This window comes from Pipra filicauda, unplaced genomic scaffold, assembly GCF_003945595.2.
Source record: "Pipra filicauda isolate LSUMZ 115617 unplaced genomic scaffold, ASM394559v2 scaffold86_size2582843_pilon, whole genome shotgun sequence".
Lineage (NCBI taxonomy): Eukaryota > Metazoa > Chordata > Aves > Passeriformes > Pipridae > Pipra > Pipra filicauda.
Window position 1 is genome coordinate 167223 of NW_024105053.1, and position 13420 is coordinate 180642.

Sequence of the window (13420 nt, forward strand, 5' to 3'; positions counted from 1 at the left end):
TTGTCACAGGATTTTGCTTTGCAGACTAAGAGTTAAAGTTCTATGAATTAACACAATGTTGCATAGCTCTAGCCTATATTATAAATATATAATATGTATACATAAAATACAAATATCTGCACCACAAGTGTATGAAACAGGTATTTCACGGAGCTATTAATTGAATGGTGTTTGGGCTCAAACATAGTTTGAAAAAATGTTCAATACGTTTTAAAAAATCGGTATAAAAATACATTACATAAACTAAAAAGAAGTTTGACAATAAAGGAAATAAATCACATTAGCATCACATAAGATATATCTGAATATATATTACAAAAATACAGGTATTGAGGTAATTGTGGTGGAAGAATTCTTTCAATATTACAAAGAATTTCTTGACAACAGTACAATTCTGCTGTGTCTTTATAAGTAATGAAACAACTTCAATAGAAGTAGATCTTAAAGTCTAATCTCAAGTTTTCTTGAGAATGTTATTTATTCAAAGAAAGTAACTACCTCTCTTTGAAGAAATAATATCAATATAATTGAATGTTACAGACAGCACAGTAACCCTAGATTTTTGAATGTTTAATTATATATACTTATAAGCGAAAGTTCTTCCTGTGTACTTTATTTCCATTTCATTTCATGGCAACCTCATTTCAGTTCCAGAATGGAACATCCAGTGGATAGTGATGCACTGTGCCTATCTCACTGAGGTGTTATTACCCTTGGCTGGCTTCAGAGGAGCTGAATTAAACCTGCTGATCGCTGTCAAGGCAAACAATAACTGTGCCAGTCCATTCTTGTCAAACTCAATCCTAAACAGTACTTTTTTCATGGGTTTTCATGGCTGAAGTGATCCTGTTTCATAGCCACCTCTAAGGTCAATGGTCAGAGTTCCTTCCCTTAACTAACCTTGTATGTGAGTACATATGCATTTTATTAGGCTGTATAATTGCACTTTCTGATATTTGTGTCTATTCGAAGTATTTTCCTGCCTTGTAGTGAATTTTTGTTTGTGTTTATAATTTATTCTTCGGTTAGCTCTTCTGAATCTGCCTTTCCAAAGTTGTCATTACATATCTCTGGTCACTCTCACAAAAAACCCTGTGTGCTATGTATTGACACTGATTTCTGTCACTGAGCAGAAGCTGACTGACTTTGACTACTTTCCACATGGAAAATTGAACCCCGTCCCAGTGGTGTTACCGGGAGCCTTGCTGTTGGCTTGAGCCACATGCATGGTTCCCTCCTCCTCTAAGCTAGCTAACACCTTTTGAGTGAGAACAGAATGTTTCAGGAATAGTTGTTTTTTATCTTAGTACTGCAAAGTAGTGTGTTTTGCGTACACGTACCCAGGTCAGTTTTTCAGGTACTAAAAAGAAAATGCAAAGAGTTTCAGTTCAGCTGAACACCAGTTCCCAGGCTAGCACTGCACGCAGCTTGGCAAACTGTTCATCAAAGGCAGCTCCAACTCCAAGAAATAAGGTTGCTGTTGTATGTCTTACACTTGGTGGAGTCTTGGACTCTTCATCAAGGACACTAAACTATGACCATGCCTGCCTGGAACTCTCAGGAAAATTCAGCATTAGCATTTGTATTACTAGCTAAAATGTACTTGAATAAAAGTGTTCTCAATGTATGCTGCTTTGAAATTCAATAGGAAATTAGGTGTGGGTTTTATACAGCCAACCCATTCCTTCAGGCTCTAGCCTGAAAACTGTGAAATACTATGGAAAAAGAATATACTCATAAATGCATTGTCATGGGGATATCCAATTTAAGTATTGGCACATTCTTTTTCTGTCTAGATATGCAAAGACTATTTGCTTTTTTTTGAAACTTTTAAAATTTTTCTGAGCATGGTTAAGACTGCTATCATTCACCAGGAACTCAAGGAGACCTAGATCCAAGAGACCAGTGCCAGTATGTGACCAAGCACTTGTTGATGTCTGTCCTAGGTTCTTTTTGTTACTTCTGCAAAGGATCTGCTTTATGACTTTTATCAATATGAGTTTGTTTTTCTTAAAGCCTATTCTGGATGCGGGCCAGATGTGTTGCTGTATGCCTCATGCACGTATGTCTTGAATCCATGCTAAGATAATAAATACGAAGTGTTTACGAGAAAAATGAGTCACTGTTGTTACAACTCCGGTTTTCTTTTGTGTGTTTTGAATGCATGATTGTATTATGCAAATTCCTTCCATACTTCCACGTCAGCAGGCACACACTGGGGCAAAAGCAGAGTACCAGCAGGTATGCTTTAGGTAATTAGGCTTTGACTTCTGCCTTCAAGAGGAAAAAGGTGTACCCATAACCTTGAACTTCAAAGAGACACTTATTCTAATATTTTCTAGTAACTACTGCCTGCAGAATAGTTGGGTGGTGTCAGGGAGTCCATTACTTCTACCAGAGGTGCTGCAGCTTTGAAAAAGAGTGTCCCTGAGGATCAGTGAAGGATAGACATCCAAGTTAAGGGTTTTGTCTCAGATCCAGGCAGAAAGGCATTTTGTCAAAGTCAGATTTTTACTTTCTCCAAAGTTTGAAGCTGGAGCTTTGGAAGAGGGGGAAATAACACTGTTTACCACAAAGGAATAGCAAAGGGATAGTGCAGAGAAAATTCTTCGCTAAAGCTGGGACCCAAAGATGTGTCTGTGGACAGGAGAGCCTTAGATCCTCACCTGCTATGCCATGCACTGACTCGCCGTGCTGCTGCCCCCCAGCTTCACAGGCAGGGAACATCATAAAATAAAGAGAAGCAATTCCCTGTCCTTTCCCAGTTAGTCACCAGCAGAGGCCTGGAAATGCTTTACTTCGGGGGACATCAGTGAAGTGCTCTTGAGAAGGACCACTTGGTGAAAAGTGCTACCATAGGTACTGCACAGAGGTCTGGTTTTGCAAAGCTTCACCAGCAAATTAGACTCATATGACTCATTAGACTTGTGAAAATATCCAGACACCTTCACCTGCTGCCTGCTAGAGCCTGGGCCCTCTCCAGCCAAGTCACCTCCAGAGCACTGCTCCTCCCTAAAAGGCAGGGGGAAAAAATCCTATCATTGGGGCATGACATTGCCTTCTAAATGTACTTGACTCACCCATAAGCACCTGATATCAAAAAACCAAAACAAACCCACCTGTCCAAGCAAACTGATAGAATTGCTACCCTGTAATGCTTTTCATTAACTGGGCACAGCACTTGCCCAGGCAACAAGTGCAGCCCCACACTTACACTGTGCTTCCCTGGGTGAAAACCATCCCAGTGCCCTTGGCCAGCTCATGCCTTCACACCTGAGACTGAACGCACAAGTGGTATTTCCTAAACAAATTGCTAGACAAGGAGACACCTCCTTCTTCCCCTCATGGGATGTTTTTATAAATCAACTGAAAAACAATGTCTCCTGTGCTGCTCATTATTTTTAGCACCCGCTGCTGGATGGGACTATATTTTATCACTTTCCTCCCGTTGACACGAGAGGGTGTGCATCCATAGAGGCGTAAGGAGGCTGGACAGGAAGGGCTGGGGATGTGATGTGCTGACGTTCAGTCTGGCAGGGTTTTCCACGAAGCAGGTGACTGTCTGATGCTGGGGCTGTCAGTGAGCAATAGTTTAAAAAGCTGTTACAGCTGTAAACAAGGGTCCTCACCCAAGTGCGTCAGGACATTGTCTGGTCCGTGTAAGAAACGGGCCACACCAAGGCTGCCCTGCCTTCTCACGCATGGTCTCTTTGCAATGCAATTCTCACCACTCCGCAAACCCTCTCAAAGCATGGAGGCTGGTGTCACTCCTTCAGCAAGAGGAGATATCCCACGAAATGACAGGAACCACAAATAAAACTGCTCCAGCCATTTAACCTTACAGGGGCTTTGGTGTCATTCCCCTGTCCCCGTGAAAGGATGGTAGGAGCACCACTAGGCTCGGTTCCTCTGTGCCACTGTCACTGCTTGAAGGGACAAGTCACTTTCTGGAGTGGACAGGCCAGCTTTCAAATCTTGAGAAAAGCAGTTACTTTCAGCAGCACTGAATAAGGTCAATAATAAGATGCCAACACCTTCTCCCTCAGCTCCTGGATCCTAGCTGGGATCACAGTCCCCTACCACATGGGGGCAACTAAGGGCAGAATTCTGCTTGTACCTTCCGCTTCGTGCTCCTGAGAGGGATGTGACAAAAGCCGTGACAAAGGCAGGAGGTCACATCCATGTCCACCCTGCCCCAGATCAGTAATCAGGGAGGCAATTTTTGACAAAAGCAGCTGGACTTTCCCCAGCACCACCACAGCGTTGATAGCAAATGACTTTGATAGGTAGGGGAAAACGCAAGGAACTACAGCATCAGGTAACTTGTTTGCTCAGTGCAACAGTATCAGACTGATTCAGTTGCACAGTGAGGTGAGGCCAGCACATATGGGACTATTAGCAGAAAGTTCTAGTTTTAGTATTGACTAACTTCAGAAAATACCCTGGCTGCCAGAAAATATCCTTCTAGTCACAGCTTTACACACCATGGGATTGGAAGGGTAACTCCTTGTTTTAGGGAAGGATGTTTATTTGCATCGTGTTCTCTTTTTTTGATCATTTAAAGAGAAGGATTTCTTTAGAAGGAAAAAAGTTTATTATTTGTGCATTAATTTGTGAAGTCTTTTAGCCAAGTCAAGTGCTTTATAAACACAACTACATGGCAAGGCCAAGTCATGGCTGGCTTTTCCTGTAAACGGAGAGTCCGACACAGGCTTTTACTAAGGGTTGCTGGAGATGGTCCAGTTTCAGCCAAGGTCATGATGAGGAGAAACACTTTAACCTCCCTTGCAGGGAGGACCAGCCCTAGATAACCTGCAAGTAGATCACCTGCTCCCCAGGCATCTATTGACATGAGGCTGCTGGACACAGGGAGCAGGTGCTGCAAAAGTGTTTATGCAACATAGTATTGCATAGAAAAGAAAAAAAGAAGCACCAAACTGCCGGACCAAAAATCTCCCAGTGCAGGCCAAGGCAAGGGCATGGGTTTGGCTGTGCAGAGCCAGTAGGGTGGACATGCCCCCCTGCAGTGATGCCTGGCTCTGGGGCTGATCCTGTATGGCCATGGTCACCAGAAAGTGTAGGTCAGGGCTGTGGCCTGGGAAGGTTTTGCTTCCCCCTGTCATCACAGTCACATGCTGCCCTGTGGCATCACTTCCCTGCATTCATGGGCATCATGCCCAGCCACCACCTGCTCTGCTCCTGCCCAGCCACTGACTCTGGGGTGGGCTGTGGTAACCTCCTCCCCAGGGTCTCTCCTTCACACCACCCCTGCATGGTGACAGTGACCATTAGCTTCTGTTAAAATGTGGTAAAGTGGCAGTTTTGATCCTGGAAAGAGAGGAAGAAACAGCTACTCCAGACACACGGATACTATTCAGTTATAAGTAGCATCCAGTGATGCTTTTACAGGGAACAGGAGAACAGCAAAGCTGCAAAAAAATGAGAAATAAACTGGAACTTTTCAGGTAGAATGACCATAGAATCACATTTCAAATTCTGCATTTGCTCATACCCCAAGGACTTCACAACTGAGAGAGGTAAACATTTTCTGCTGCTTCACATGTCTCAGGGGACAAATGAAGTCACATATACTAATCCACTTACAGCTTAAGTCCATTGTGTCTTCTTGCTTTTGTATTCCTCTTTAATTAGCCACTGACTGGGGCAATTAAGATTTCAATTAAAGACATTCAAGACTGATCTTGCAAGAGCCAAGCTGCTCTGAGGCTTGAGCCCTGTTGACCCCAGCTCACACCATGTGTTAAGAGAAATCAGGACAAACAGGAAGATGGGTACAGGGGAGTCAGTGAAAGAGGGAGAGGAGCTGGGCTGGCCCAGAACTGGTGACAGCAGGGCAGAGGAAATATTTAAGACTCACAATAGTTTCTTCCTTCTTCCCATGCAGCCCTGGGGGAGAAGCCAGGCTCCAGCTGGGGACAGACATGTCGAACCAAGCTCAAGGGGCTGCATGCACTGTCCCACACCTCCCCTTCCCACATGAACAATTTTATGCTTTGCACAGTCACAGCTGCACAACAGCATAGGCTCTGCAGCATCCCTCATCGTGGCTGTTTGCAAGGGAGAAAGATGGGGGGGGAAAGGGGTCCCCATGCAGATGGAAGACAAGGACACCACAGAACTCTTCCTTTTCCCCTCCAGCCCAGGAAAGCGTCCCCATGCCCATGGAGCAGTCTGGGAACCCAGTGCACTGGCCTTTCCCACAGGATGAGTCAGCACAAATGCTGGGCTTATCCTTCCTCATGTGGCTCTTGCTTGCACCCTCGCAGCACAGCACCCAGAGAGGGAAACTGAAAGCAAACACAGCTTTTGGGGTACAAGCCTGGGGATGACTGAAATGCCCTCTGCACCACTGGCACAAGAAAGCAAATCCTTCTCCTCACACAAAAACCCACCTGACCCACCAAGCCAGCACTGTGCACAAGAGGAAACAGTGAGGTTTGCCAGGCACGGCACAAGACATAGGCAAGTGCCACGGGTATATCAAGGAAAGATCAGGACTGTGCCGTGCCATGCGCCGGATGGAAATTACAAATTGTGCTGCTGCCTCAAGTGCCCAACCCAGCATTCAAACACAGAGCAATGCACAAAAGCCTGCAATGTAGATATAAACACAACCTCACAAACTCCTTCCTGCAGCTCAGCCTTCCCCACAGTGACTAGCTGACGTGTCTGTGCTGCCAGGCAGCATGGGATTTTGAGCACCTCTGGCATTCCCCATGTCCGAGCAGCTGAGCCTTCTGGGCTGACTCACGTTCCTGTAAGGAAGGCTTGTTTCGAGCTGCTGTGCAGTTACTGTGAAGTCACCTGTATCTTTAAAAGAGTGGCCCACTTGATGCAAACCTTTGGAGGTTGTGGCATACACTCCCCACTACAAGCTCCACTTCAGCTCCACTCCATCCCCAGAGTGCTTCCCAACCAGCCCATTTCACTGTGGTTTTGACAGGAAGCTTATCCCTAGGGTAGGTGGAAGAGGAGAACATATACCAGGCTAGGACCAGTTGCATAAAATATTATCTACACACACAGCTCCATTCCCTTACAGCCCAGGGTCTGGGCAGGAGGTACACTTCATAGGCGATGTGCTCCAGGGACTGCTGCTGCTGCTGAAAACTCCACATTTCACCTTCAAACTCCACATCTTCCTTGAACAGGGGCAGGAAAAAAAAAAAGCACGGCTTCCAAGATACTGAAGCAGGTTCTATAAAACATCTTCTATCACTTCTTAAAAGCTTTAGTCCTCTTCACACTGAACGGTGGTTCTTAAGAGGGTACTATTTTACTTCTAGCTTAGATGTACATCTGGGCAGTGTTAACACTTAAATCTTTGACTATGCTCTCCCTGACATCTTTGTCCCTGGAATGCCAGTTTCAACTCCGGACCAGACAAACTTTGGCATAACAGAATTAAATATCTAGCGGAGTACTAAGGTTACCATTTATTTTCAAAATCACTAAAAAACCCAAGCAAAACAGTTTATGGCGATACAGATTTACATAAAAGAGACAGCATATCGAAAAATGTACAATCTATTTCATGTTATTGCACTGACTTTTTTATAATATACAAGGCATATTAAACAGTTTTCATTAAAAGAAGTTTTATTTATATAAATAAAAGTGTAAATATACAATATCATACAATAAGTGTATCAGACTAACACACAAAATCTACCTACAGTGGGATCCCCATTTCTCTCATGAGCTAGTCTACTCTTCATCAATATTTTCACTTGTACATTTACATAACCTAAACATAGAAACAGGTAAACATTCCCATCTGGGAACACTTCCTTCAGAATTTGACAAGAACCACTGCAGAACATTAACCAGGGTTAATTTTAAGTGAGGGTCATTAGGAAATATCAATCCACTTAACAGTTTCTTAATACTTATCTGTCCTCATAATAATTTTTTAGTGAGAAAATGATCAAATGTTCCTCCCTCCCCCCAGTTTAGGCCTAATCTCAGAGTTTTTAATGCAGATGCAGTCCCTACAGAAGCTGGAAAGATCTTCAAGGTACAAAAGGCTGCAGAATATGCAACGGCAGTATCGCACCGCTCTCATATCCGGGATGTGCACCCTCAGCTGCCCCAGGCCTGGATGCAGCAAAGCCCTCTACCAGACGTTCTCTATCTAGGAGCAAATTTGCCTTGTCTGGAATGCCTTCAGCTCCCTGGTGAAGAAGTGGTGCATAATTTAATCTCTATTTTTTTGGTCTTCCAAGATGCAGCTGCAAGTCTCTGGAAAGTCGCTGCTCTCCTGGAGTTTGGCCAACACTCTGGTAGGGCAAACAATCACCACGGAGACTGATATGCAAACAGCAAGGCTGAAAATAGTTGTGAACCTACTGAATACTGATGAACTAATGCAATGTCCTTTGTCATTCTACTGCAACCAGGCTCTCAGAAAAATAACATTTACTTTGCCAGGTGCGTAACCAAAGGTTTACTACATCTGCTTGGTCTAGCCATCTTGTTTGCAACAAAGCAGACACCCATAGTGCATAAATCCTGGGGCCTTTTTGGGGAATGTCACTCCATATGAGATGTCAGGAAATGCTACTGTAATCATATGAACACTGGTAGCCTCTGTAAAGATGCTTCTTGTTCTTTAATCAAAAAAAAAAAAAGGTATTTTCAGGAACAGAAACAATCAAGGTTAAATACTATTCTTTTTCTTGCTCTAATGTTAGCAGAGAAGTGTTATCATTCTACCCATAGTAACTATTGTCAGATTTAAAACATTAAACCTATCTTTTAAATTATAGCCACTACCGAATCACACACAAAAAATCCCCATTTCTGTTTGCTGTTACTCAGCCAACACTTATCTACGTGCATGTAAAATAAAATACTGAATAGTATCTGTTTACTGAAAAATGAAAGTCTTCTAAATCACTCACAATGAACGGTACCTGCAAATAAGCATCTGAAAATATCCACCACGTATCATCTTAAGACACCTCAAATTAACTTCAATTTACAAAATGAAGACTTTACCTTTGAGCTCACACTGGTTTAGGAGTGAGGGAAACAGATGCCTCCCTGCGATGGAATCTCCAAAATTTTAGACTGCGGACTGAAAATAAAAAGCCACTTCCTAAAACACAATTGTGATTTACCACAATAAAGTAGCAAAAAGTCAGTACTGCACTTGCACGTATTATACGTATACAGGTATGCATTCACTACGCTGCATTAAATTCCACATGCATTTTATGTATCTATTATACACGCTATTACAGTCGGATTTTGGTCATTCCTGAACAAGGCCTCACCATTCAACTGTCATTACCAAATGTCTTCTCCCTGTTTTTCAGCAAATATGGAATATTGCAGGGGTAACGTCTTTTATGCCATCACAGGCCTAGAACATCAGTGTGGTCCTCCAGCCCCATGCCTGCATCCTCCTGAAGCCCCTCCCACCACGGAGGTGACTGGAGGCCAGGATCAGTCCTGACAGAGCGGCTGAGCTGTGGGTTCACAGGGGACCCAACTCCACAGTCATCTCATAGCACTGAACCTGAATTAATTTCAACAGAAATCCTGCAGGCAATGGAGTTGTAGGATTATGTACAGTATTGCCTTTCCTGTAACCAAAAGCTGCATCTCTCCCTGGATTCACATGCTAATATGTCACTGAAAAAGAGTTAAATCTATTCATTTTTAGGCAAACGTTGCACAGCTTTTTCTGTTCATCTGGTCTCAGGTTGCCTCACAGAACTGAATTTTCCTCTGTGCATCACAAGTTGCAGTCTCATGAAGCTGTCACAGAAATGAACCCAAGCAAGTGCTCCACTAATCTGGAAGGAATTGCTCCAAGCACTGTTGAATAAATATAAATAAACTGAACTATAGTATGATCTTGGGGTATGGCCAAACGACAAGCCCAGACCTTTTTGTAACAGCTACCCAGTGTGTTGGCTCACCATAAAAGTAGGCAGCACTTCAGATTTGGACTGGTTCCAGAGTGAGAGCTCTTCACCCTGGGCATGTTGGCTGCAAGGAGTCTCCAGCCCAATGTGATGAACAACCTGAGCACTGTAGAACAAACAACTTGTTCTCAGCTGATAAGGACACTGGCCCATTTCCTCCTGTATGTATTTTATGCTGTTTAGCTATCCCAGATGTAGGAAGAGAAATAACAGAGTCTAATCTTTTGCACCCATACATTCTCCTCCCAGCACAGCAGACTGTAAGTAACACTCAGCAGCATGGCCTGCTACTGATACCTCCACTGTGAGTAGAGGTGAGAAAGTCCAAACTAAGCGCCCAGAGCACTGCAACCCTTTCTCTTTTGCTGTACCCAACACCACGGTTTCTCCCATCTACGCAAACAGTGTTTGGTTTCGCCACCCAGAACCCTCAATATCAGCCCAGTCCTAACGCAGTCGGGCGCACTTGTGTCATCCACACACATCCTCAACCACTCTCACACAAGGAAAAATAAATACTGGACAGGAGAAAACAAAGAAGACCAGTTAAAAGCCACCACAAATACGGCCAGCTCAGATTTAATCTGTTATAATCCCCATTTTTAGATCACCACTTTTCAGCTTGAGTCTTTCAAGTTGGGCAGCCTTAGACCTCTTGTAGACAAATAAAAGCAGCCCAGCTTTCAGACGTACTTAGCGATCGCTGAAGTCTGTGGGATCTGTAAGTGCTCAGCACTTGAAATTATCCCCCTTTTAAAAATATATATATTTTAAAGGTGCCTAACATTAGAAGCCTAAATTTGAAAATTCAGACCCCAATTTTTATCGCCCCCATTTTAATCACAACTAACACTTTGGTGGACAATCACCTATTATTTGGACATGATTTTCTTACAGATTTCTGCTGCATTAATGTCAATTGCTTTCAGATACAAGTTGCATCTAAAAGCAGATTTAGTTGTGGTGGATGCTGTGTTAGTTCATCAATTTTAAGAGGAATTTTCAGCTTTGCAATAAAATGCTCATGTTTTAGGCATAAAAGTTGTGCAAAATTATACTCTTTTTGTCATGCATTTTTAGCAAAACCGCACTTAGAAGAATAAAGTGAGATTGTTCCAGACATTCTCTTATTACAACAACAAAAAAGGACCAGACCCTAAGTAAGTGTCCTGAAGTCTTATTACAGCTAAGTGATATAGTACAGTCTAAAACCCATCCTTGTCAATAGGATGGCAACCAACAAGTTCTACTACCAACACTCTGCAGATACTAAAAATATCAGGGACAGGCACAGTGTTATTTATTTCAATCAAAATACTTTAAATCAAGCCCAGGAGAGGTCTTGAAGTTCCAATAAAACTGCCACATAATACAAAATTGTCTCTAACATTTGGCTTCCTTCATCCCCAATAATTAGGTGAGATTTTATGAAGCTCATCACATGCTTGCTCAGTGGTTCTCCAAGGCTCTTAGCACCTCTCTGTAGAGCATTAAGACACTTCTGTGTGACTTTAGAAACAAAGACAGCTTTTAGACAGTTCTAAATGGTTTGTCTTAGCAAGTGTGATTAGATGTAGTGCTTCCATCATACTGCAGTCCTGTGTTTTCTGATTAGTAACTGAACAGGGCCCTCAGGCACAGATTTAATAATGTTCCAGGCATCGTAATGCATGAGGCCAAGTAATGACTTTCCACTAACAGCAAGAATTTCATCTCCAGTTTCTATGTTTCCAGATTGCTCCGCAGCACCACCTAGAAGCAAAGGGGGAAAAAGTCAGCGTTAGGAAAAAGAAAAGCGAACCCACCAAAAATGTGCTTTCCACTGTGTTGAACAACAAATAAACCGCTTTTCCAACCATAACAATTTCACTACAAATCACTTACATTCAGCTCAGCTCTAGCAACCTACTCCATGCTGCACCTCACAGAAAAGGTTATTTTAACCATGATAAATCCTTGTTCTTAGAAAAGCTGTCTGTTTTTGAAGGAAACAACATAAGTACATGAAATATGCTGGATGTCATCTCTATAGCTTTAAGAAAACCTGGTTAATAAAATAATCATGAAGGTTGTTATGTGTCATGGATGTATTTTCCGAAGTGAAATTTTGACAGGGTAATAAGCAGATTATGCAACAGATTGTAAAACCTGGGATGAACAAACCAAACACAAGCAGCAAACTCAGGAAAAACACACCAGACACAGAAAGCTCCTAGAGAGAGACACGCCCTTCACTGCTGATGAAAGTTATGTTTTCTGTAACGATAATTAAACTAACATCAGCCATCACAGGGAGGGGAAAAGGGCTGTATGTAAGGATGTAAATGAATGAGCTCAAAAATTAAACATGCCCTTTACCCTAAGAATCACTTTCTAAAGAGGGGAAAACAAACACACACACACACAAAACTAGATAAGCAGTTCAGGAAACACCTGCTTGATTTTTTTCACTGGTGAGAGAACAAATCACTGAAGAGTAATCCTGTAAAAATGCTGTCCACATACAGTTTCATTGAGAGTTTCAGCTTCCTTCAGAAAGTGCTTTATTTTTTGCTAAATATGATTTATAAAAGTCACAGCATAGTTCTAGGATTGGTTTCCTTTCTATATATGGTTCATATAAGTTTAACTACATGCTAACAAAGCATCCAAGATTAGCAGTTTCTGAATACAAACACCATATATTCTTAGCACAAGCTAGTAGTAATATATAAAAAAAAAAAAAAGACAGAAATGGTAAAATTAATAATTGGGCATAAGGGTTGGACTTGATGATCTCCAAGGTCTTTTCCAACCCAGCTGATTCTATGATTCCATAATGCAAGGTGGTGCTTCAGAACCACACTGATTATCTGCACTGTGTGTTTCTTACAAAAAAGAACTAGATAAGGCATGAATGTCTCAGGCCATTATATAGATTATTGGCCATTATACAGATTATTGCTGCTGTAATCTAATGTCTAAAATAGTGGACAAGCCCAGGAATGAAATGTATCATATTCAGAAAAGCAGATAGCTCCACAAACATTTACTAGCAGATGCAATCCCTAGCCATTCCCAGAAGTGGGGTTTTTTTCTAAAAAAAAGTGGCAAGAAAGGAGGGCCACAAGAAACACCATTGCTTCAAAAACCATTGAATGCAATAACTAAAATGTCTGTACAATGCACAAAAGGAAAACTGGGATAACATCCACTGCATGCTTGTAGTACCTTTAAATATCCTTTTTACAAGCAAGGGCTTATCTCCAGCAATGGAAGCTTTTCCACCGTCAAGACTGAATCCCAAACCAGCAGAGGTTTTCAATAATTCAACGCAGATTACATCATTCATATCCAGGTTTGGATCTGTGATAGAACACACACAGCATTTTGTTATGCAGACAACAGTAAACTGCAAGTTGTGTTTGGTTGGTTTTAGTTTTGCTGCAGTGACCAGGCAATTAAGCATTCAGTTCCTACTCAGA

At 42.3% G+C, this 13420-nt stretch overlaps 1 protein-coding gene across 3 annotated transcripts in view; it reads right to left on the reverse strand.

Moving 5' to 3' along the window:
* Nucleotides 1-7434: 7434 nt before the first annotated feature.
* PDZD2 (PDZ domain containing 2) overlaps nt 7435-13420 on the reverse strand; it is a 138904-nt gene continuing 132918 nt past the window's right edge. For all 3 annotated transcript variants that reach the window (XM_027745650.2, XM_027745654.2, XM_027745655.2), the window contains 2 exons: nt 13167-13301; nt 7435-11708 (listed from right to left, as the gene is read on the reverse strand). In XM_027745650.2, the coding sequence (XP_027601451.2) occupies nt 11542-11708; nt 13167-13301 (302 nt within the window). In that variant the 3' untranslated portion in view covers nt 7435-11541. The remainder of the gene's footprint in view (nt 11709-13166; nt 13302-13420) is intronic.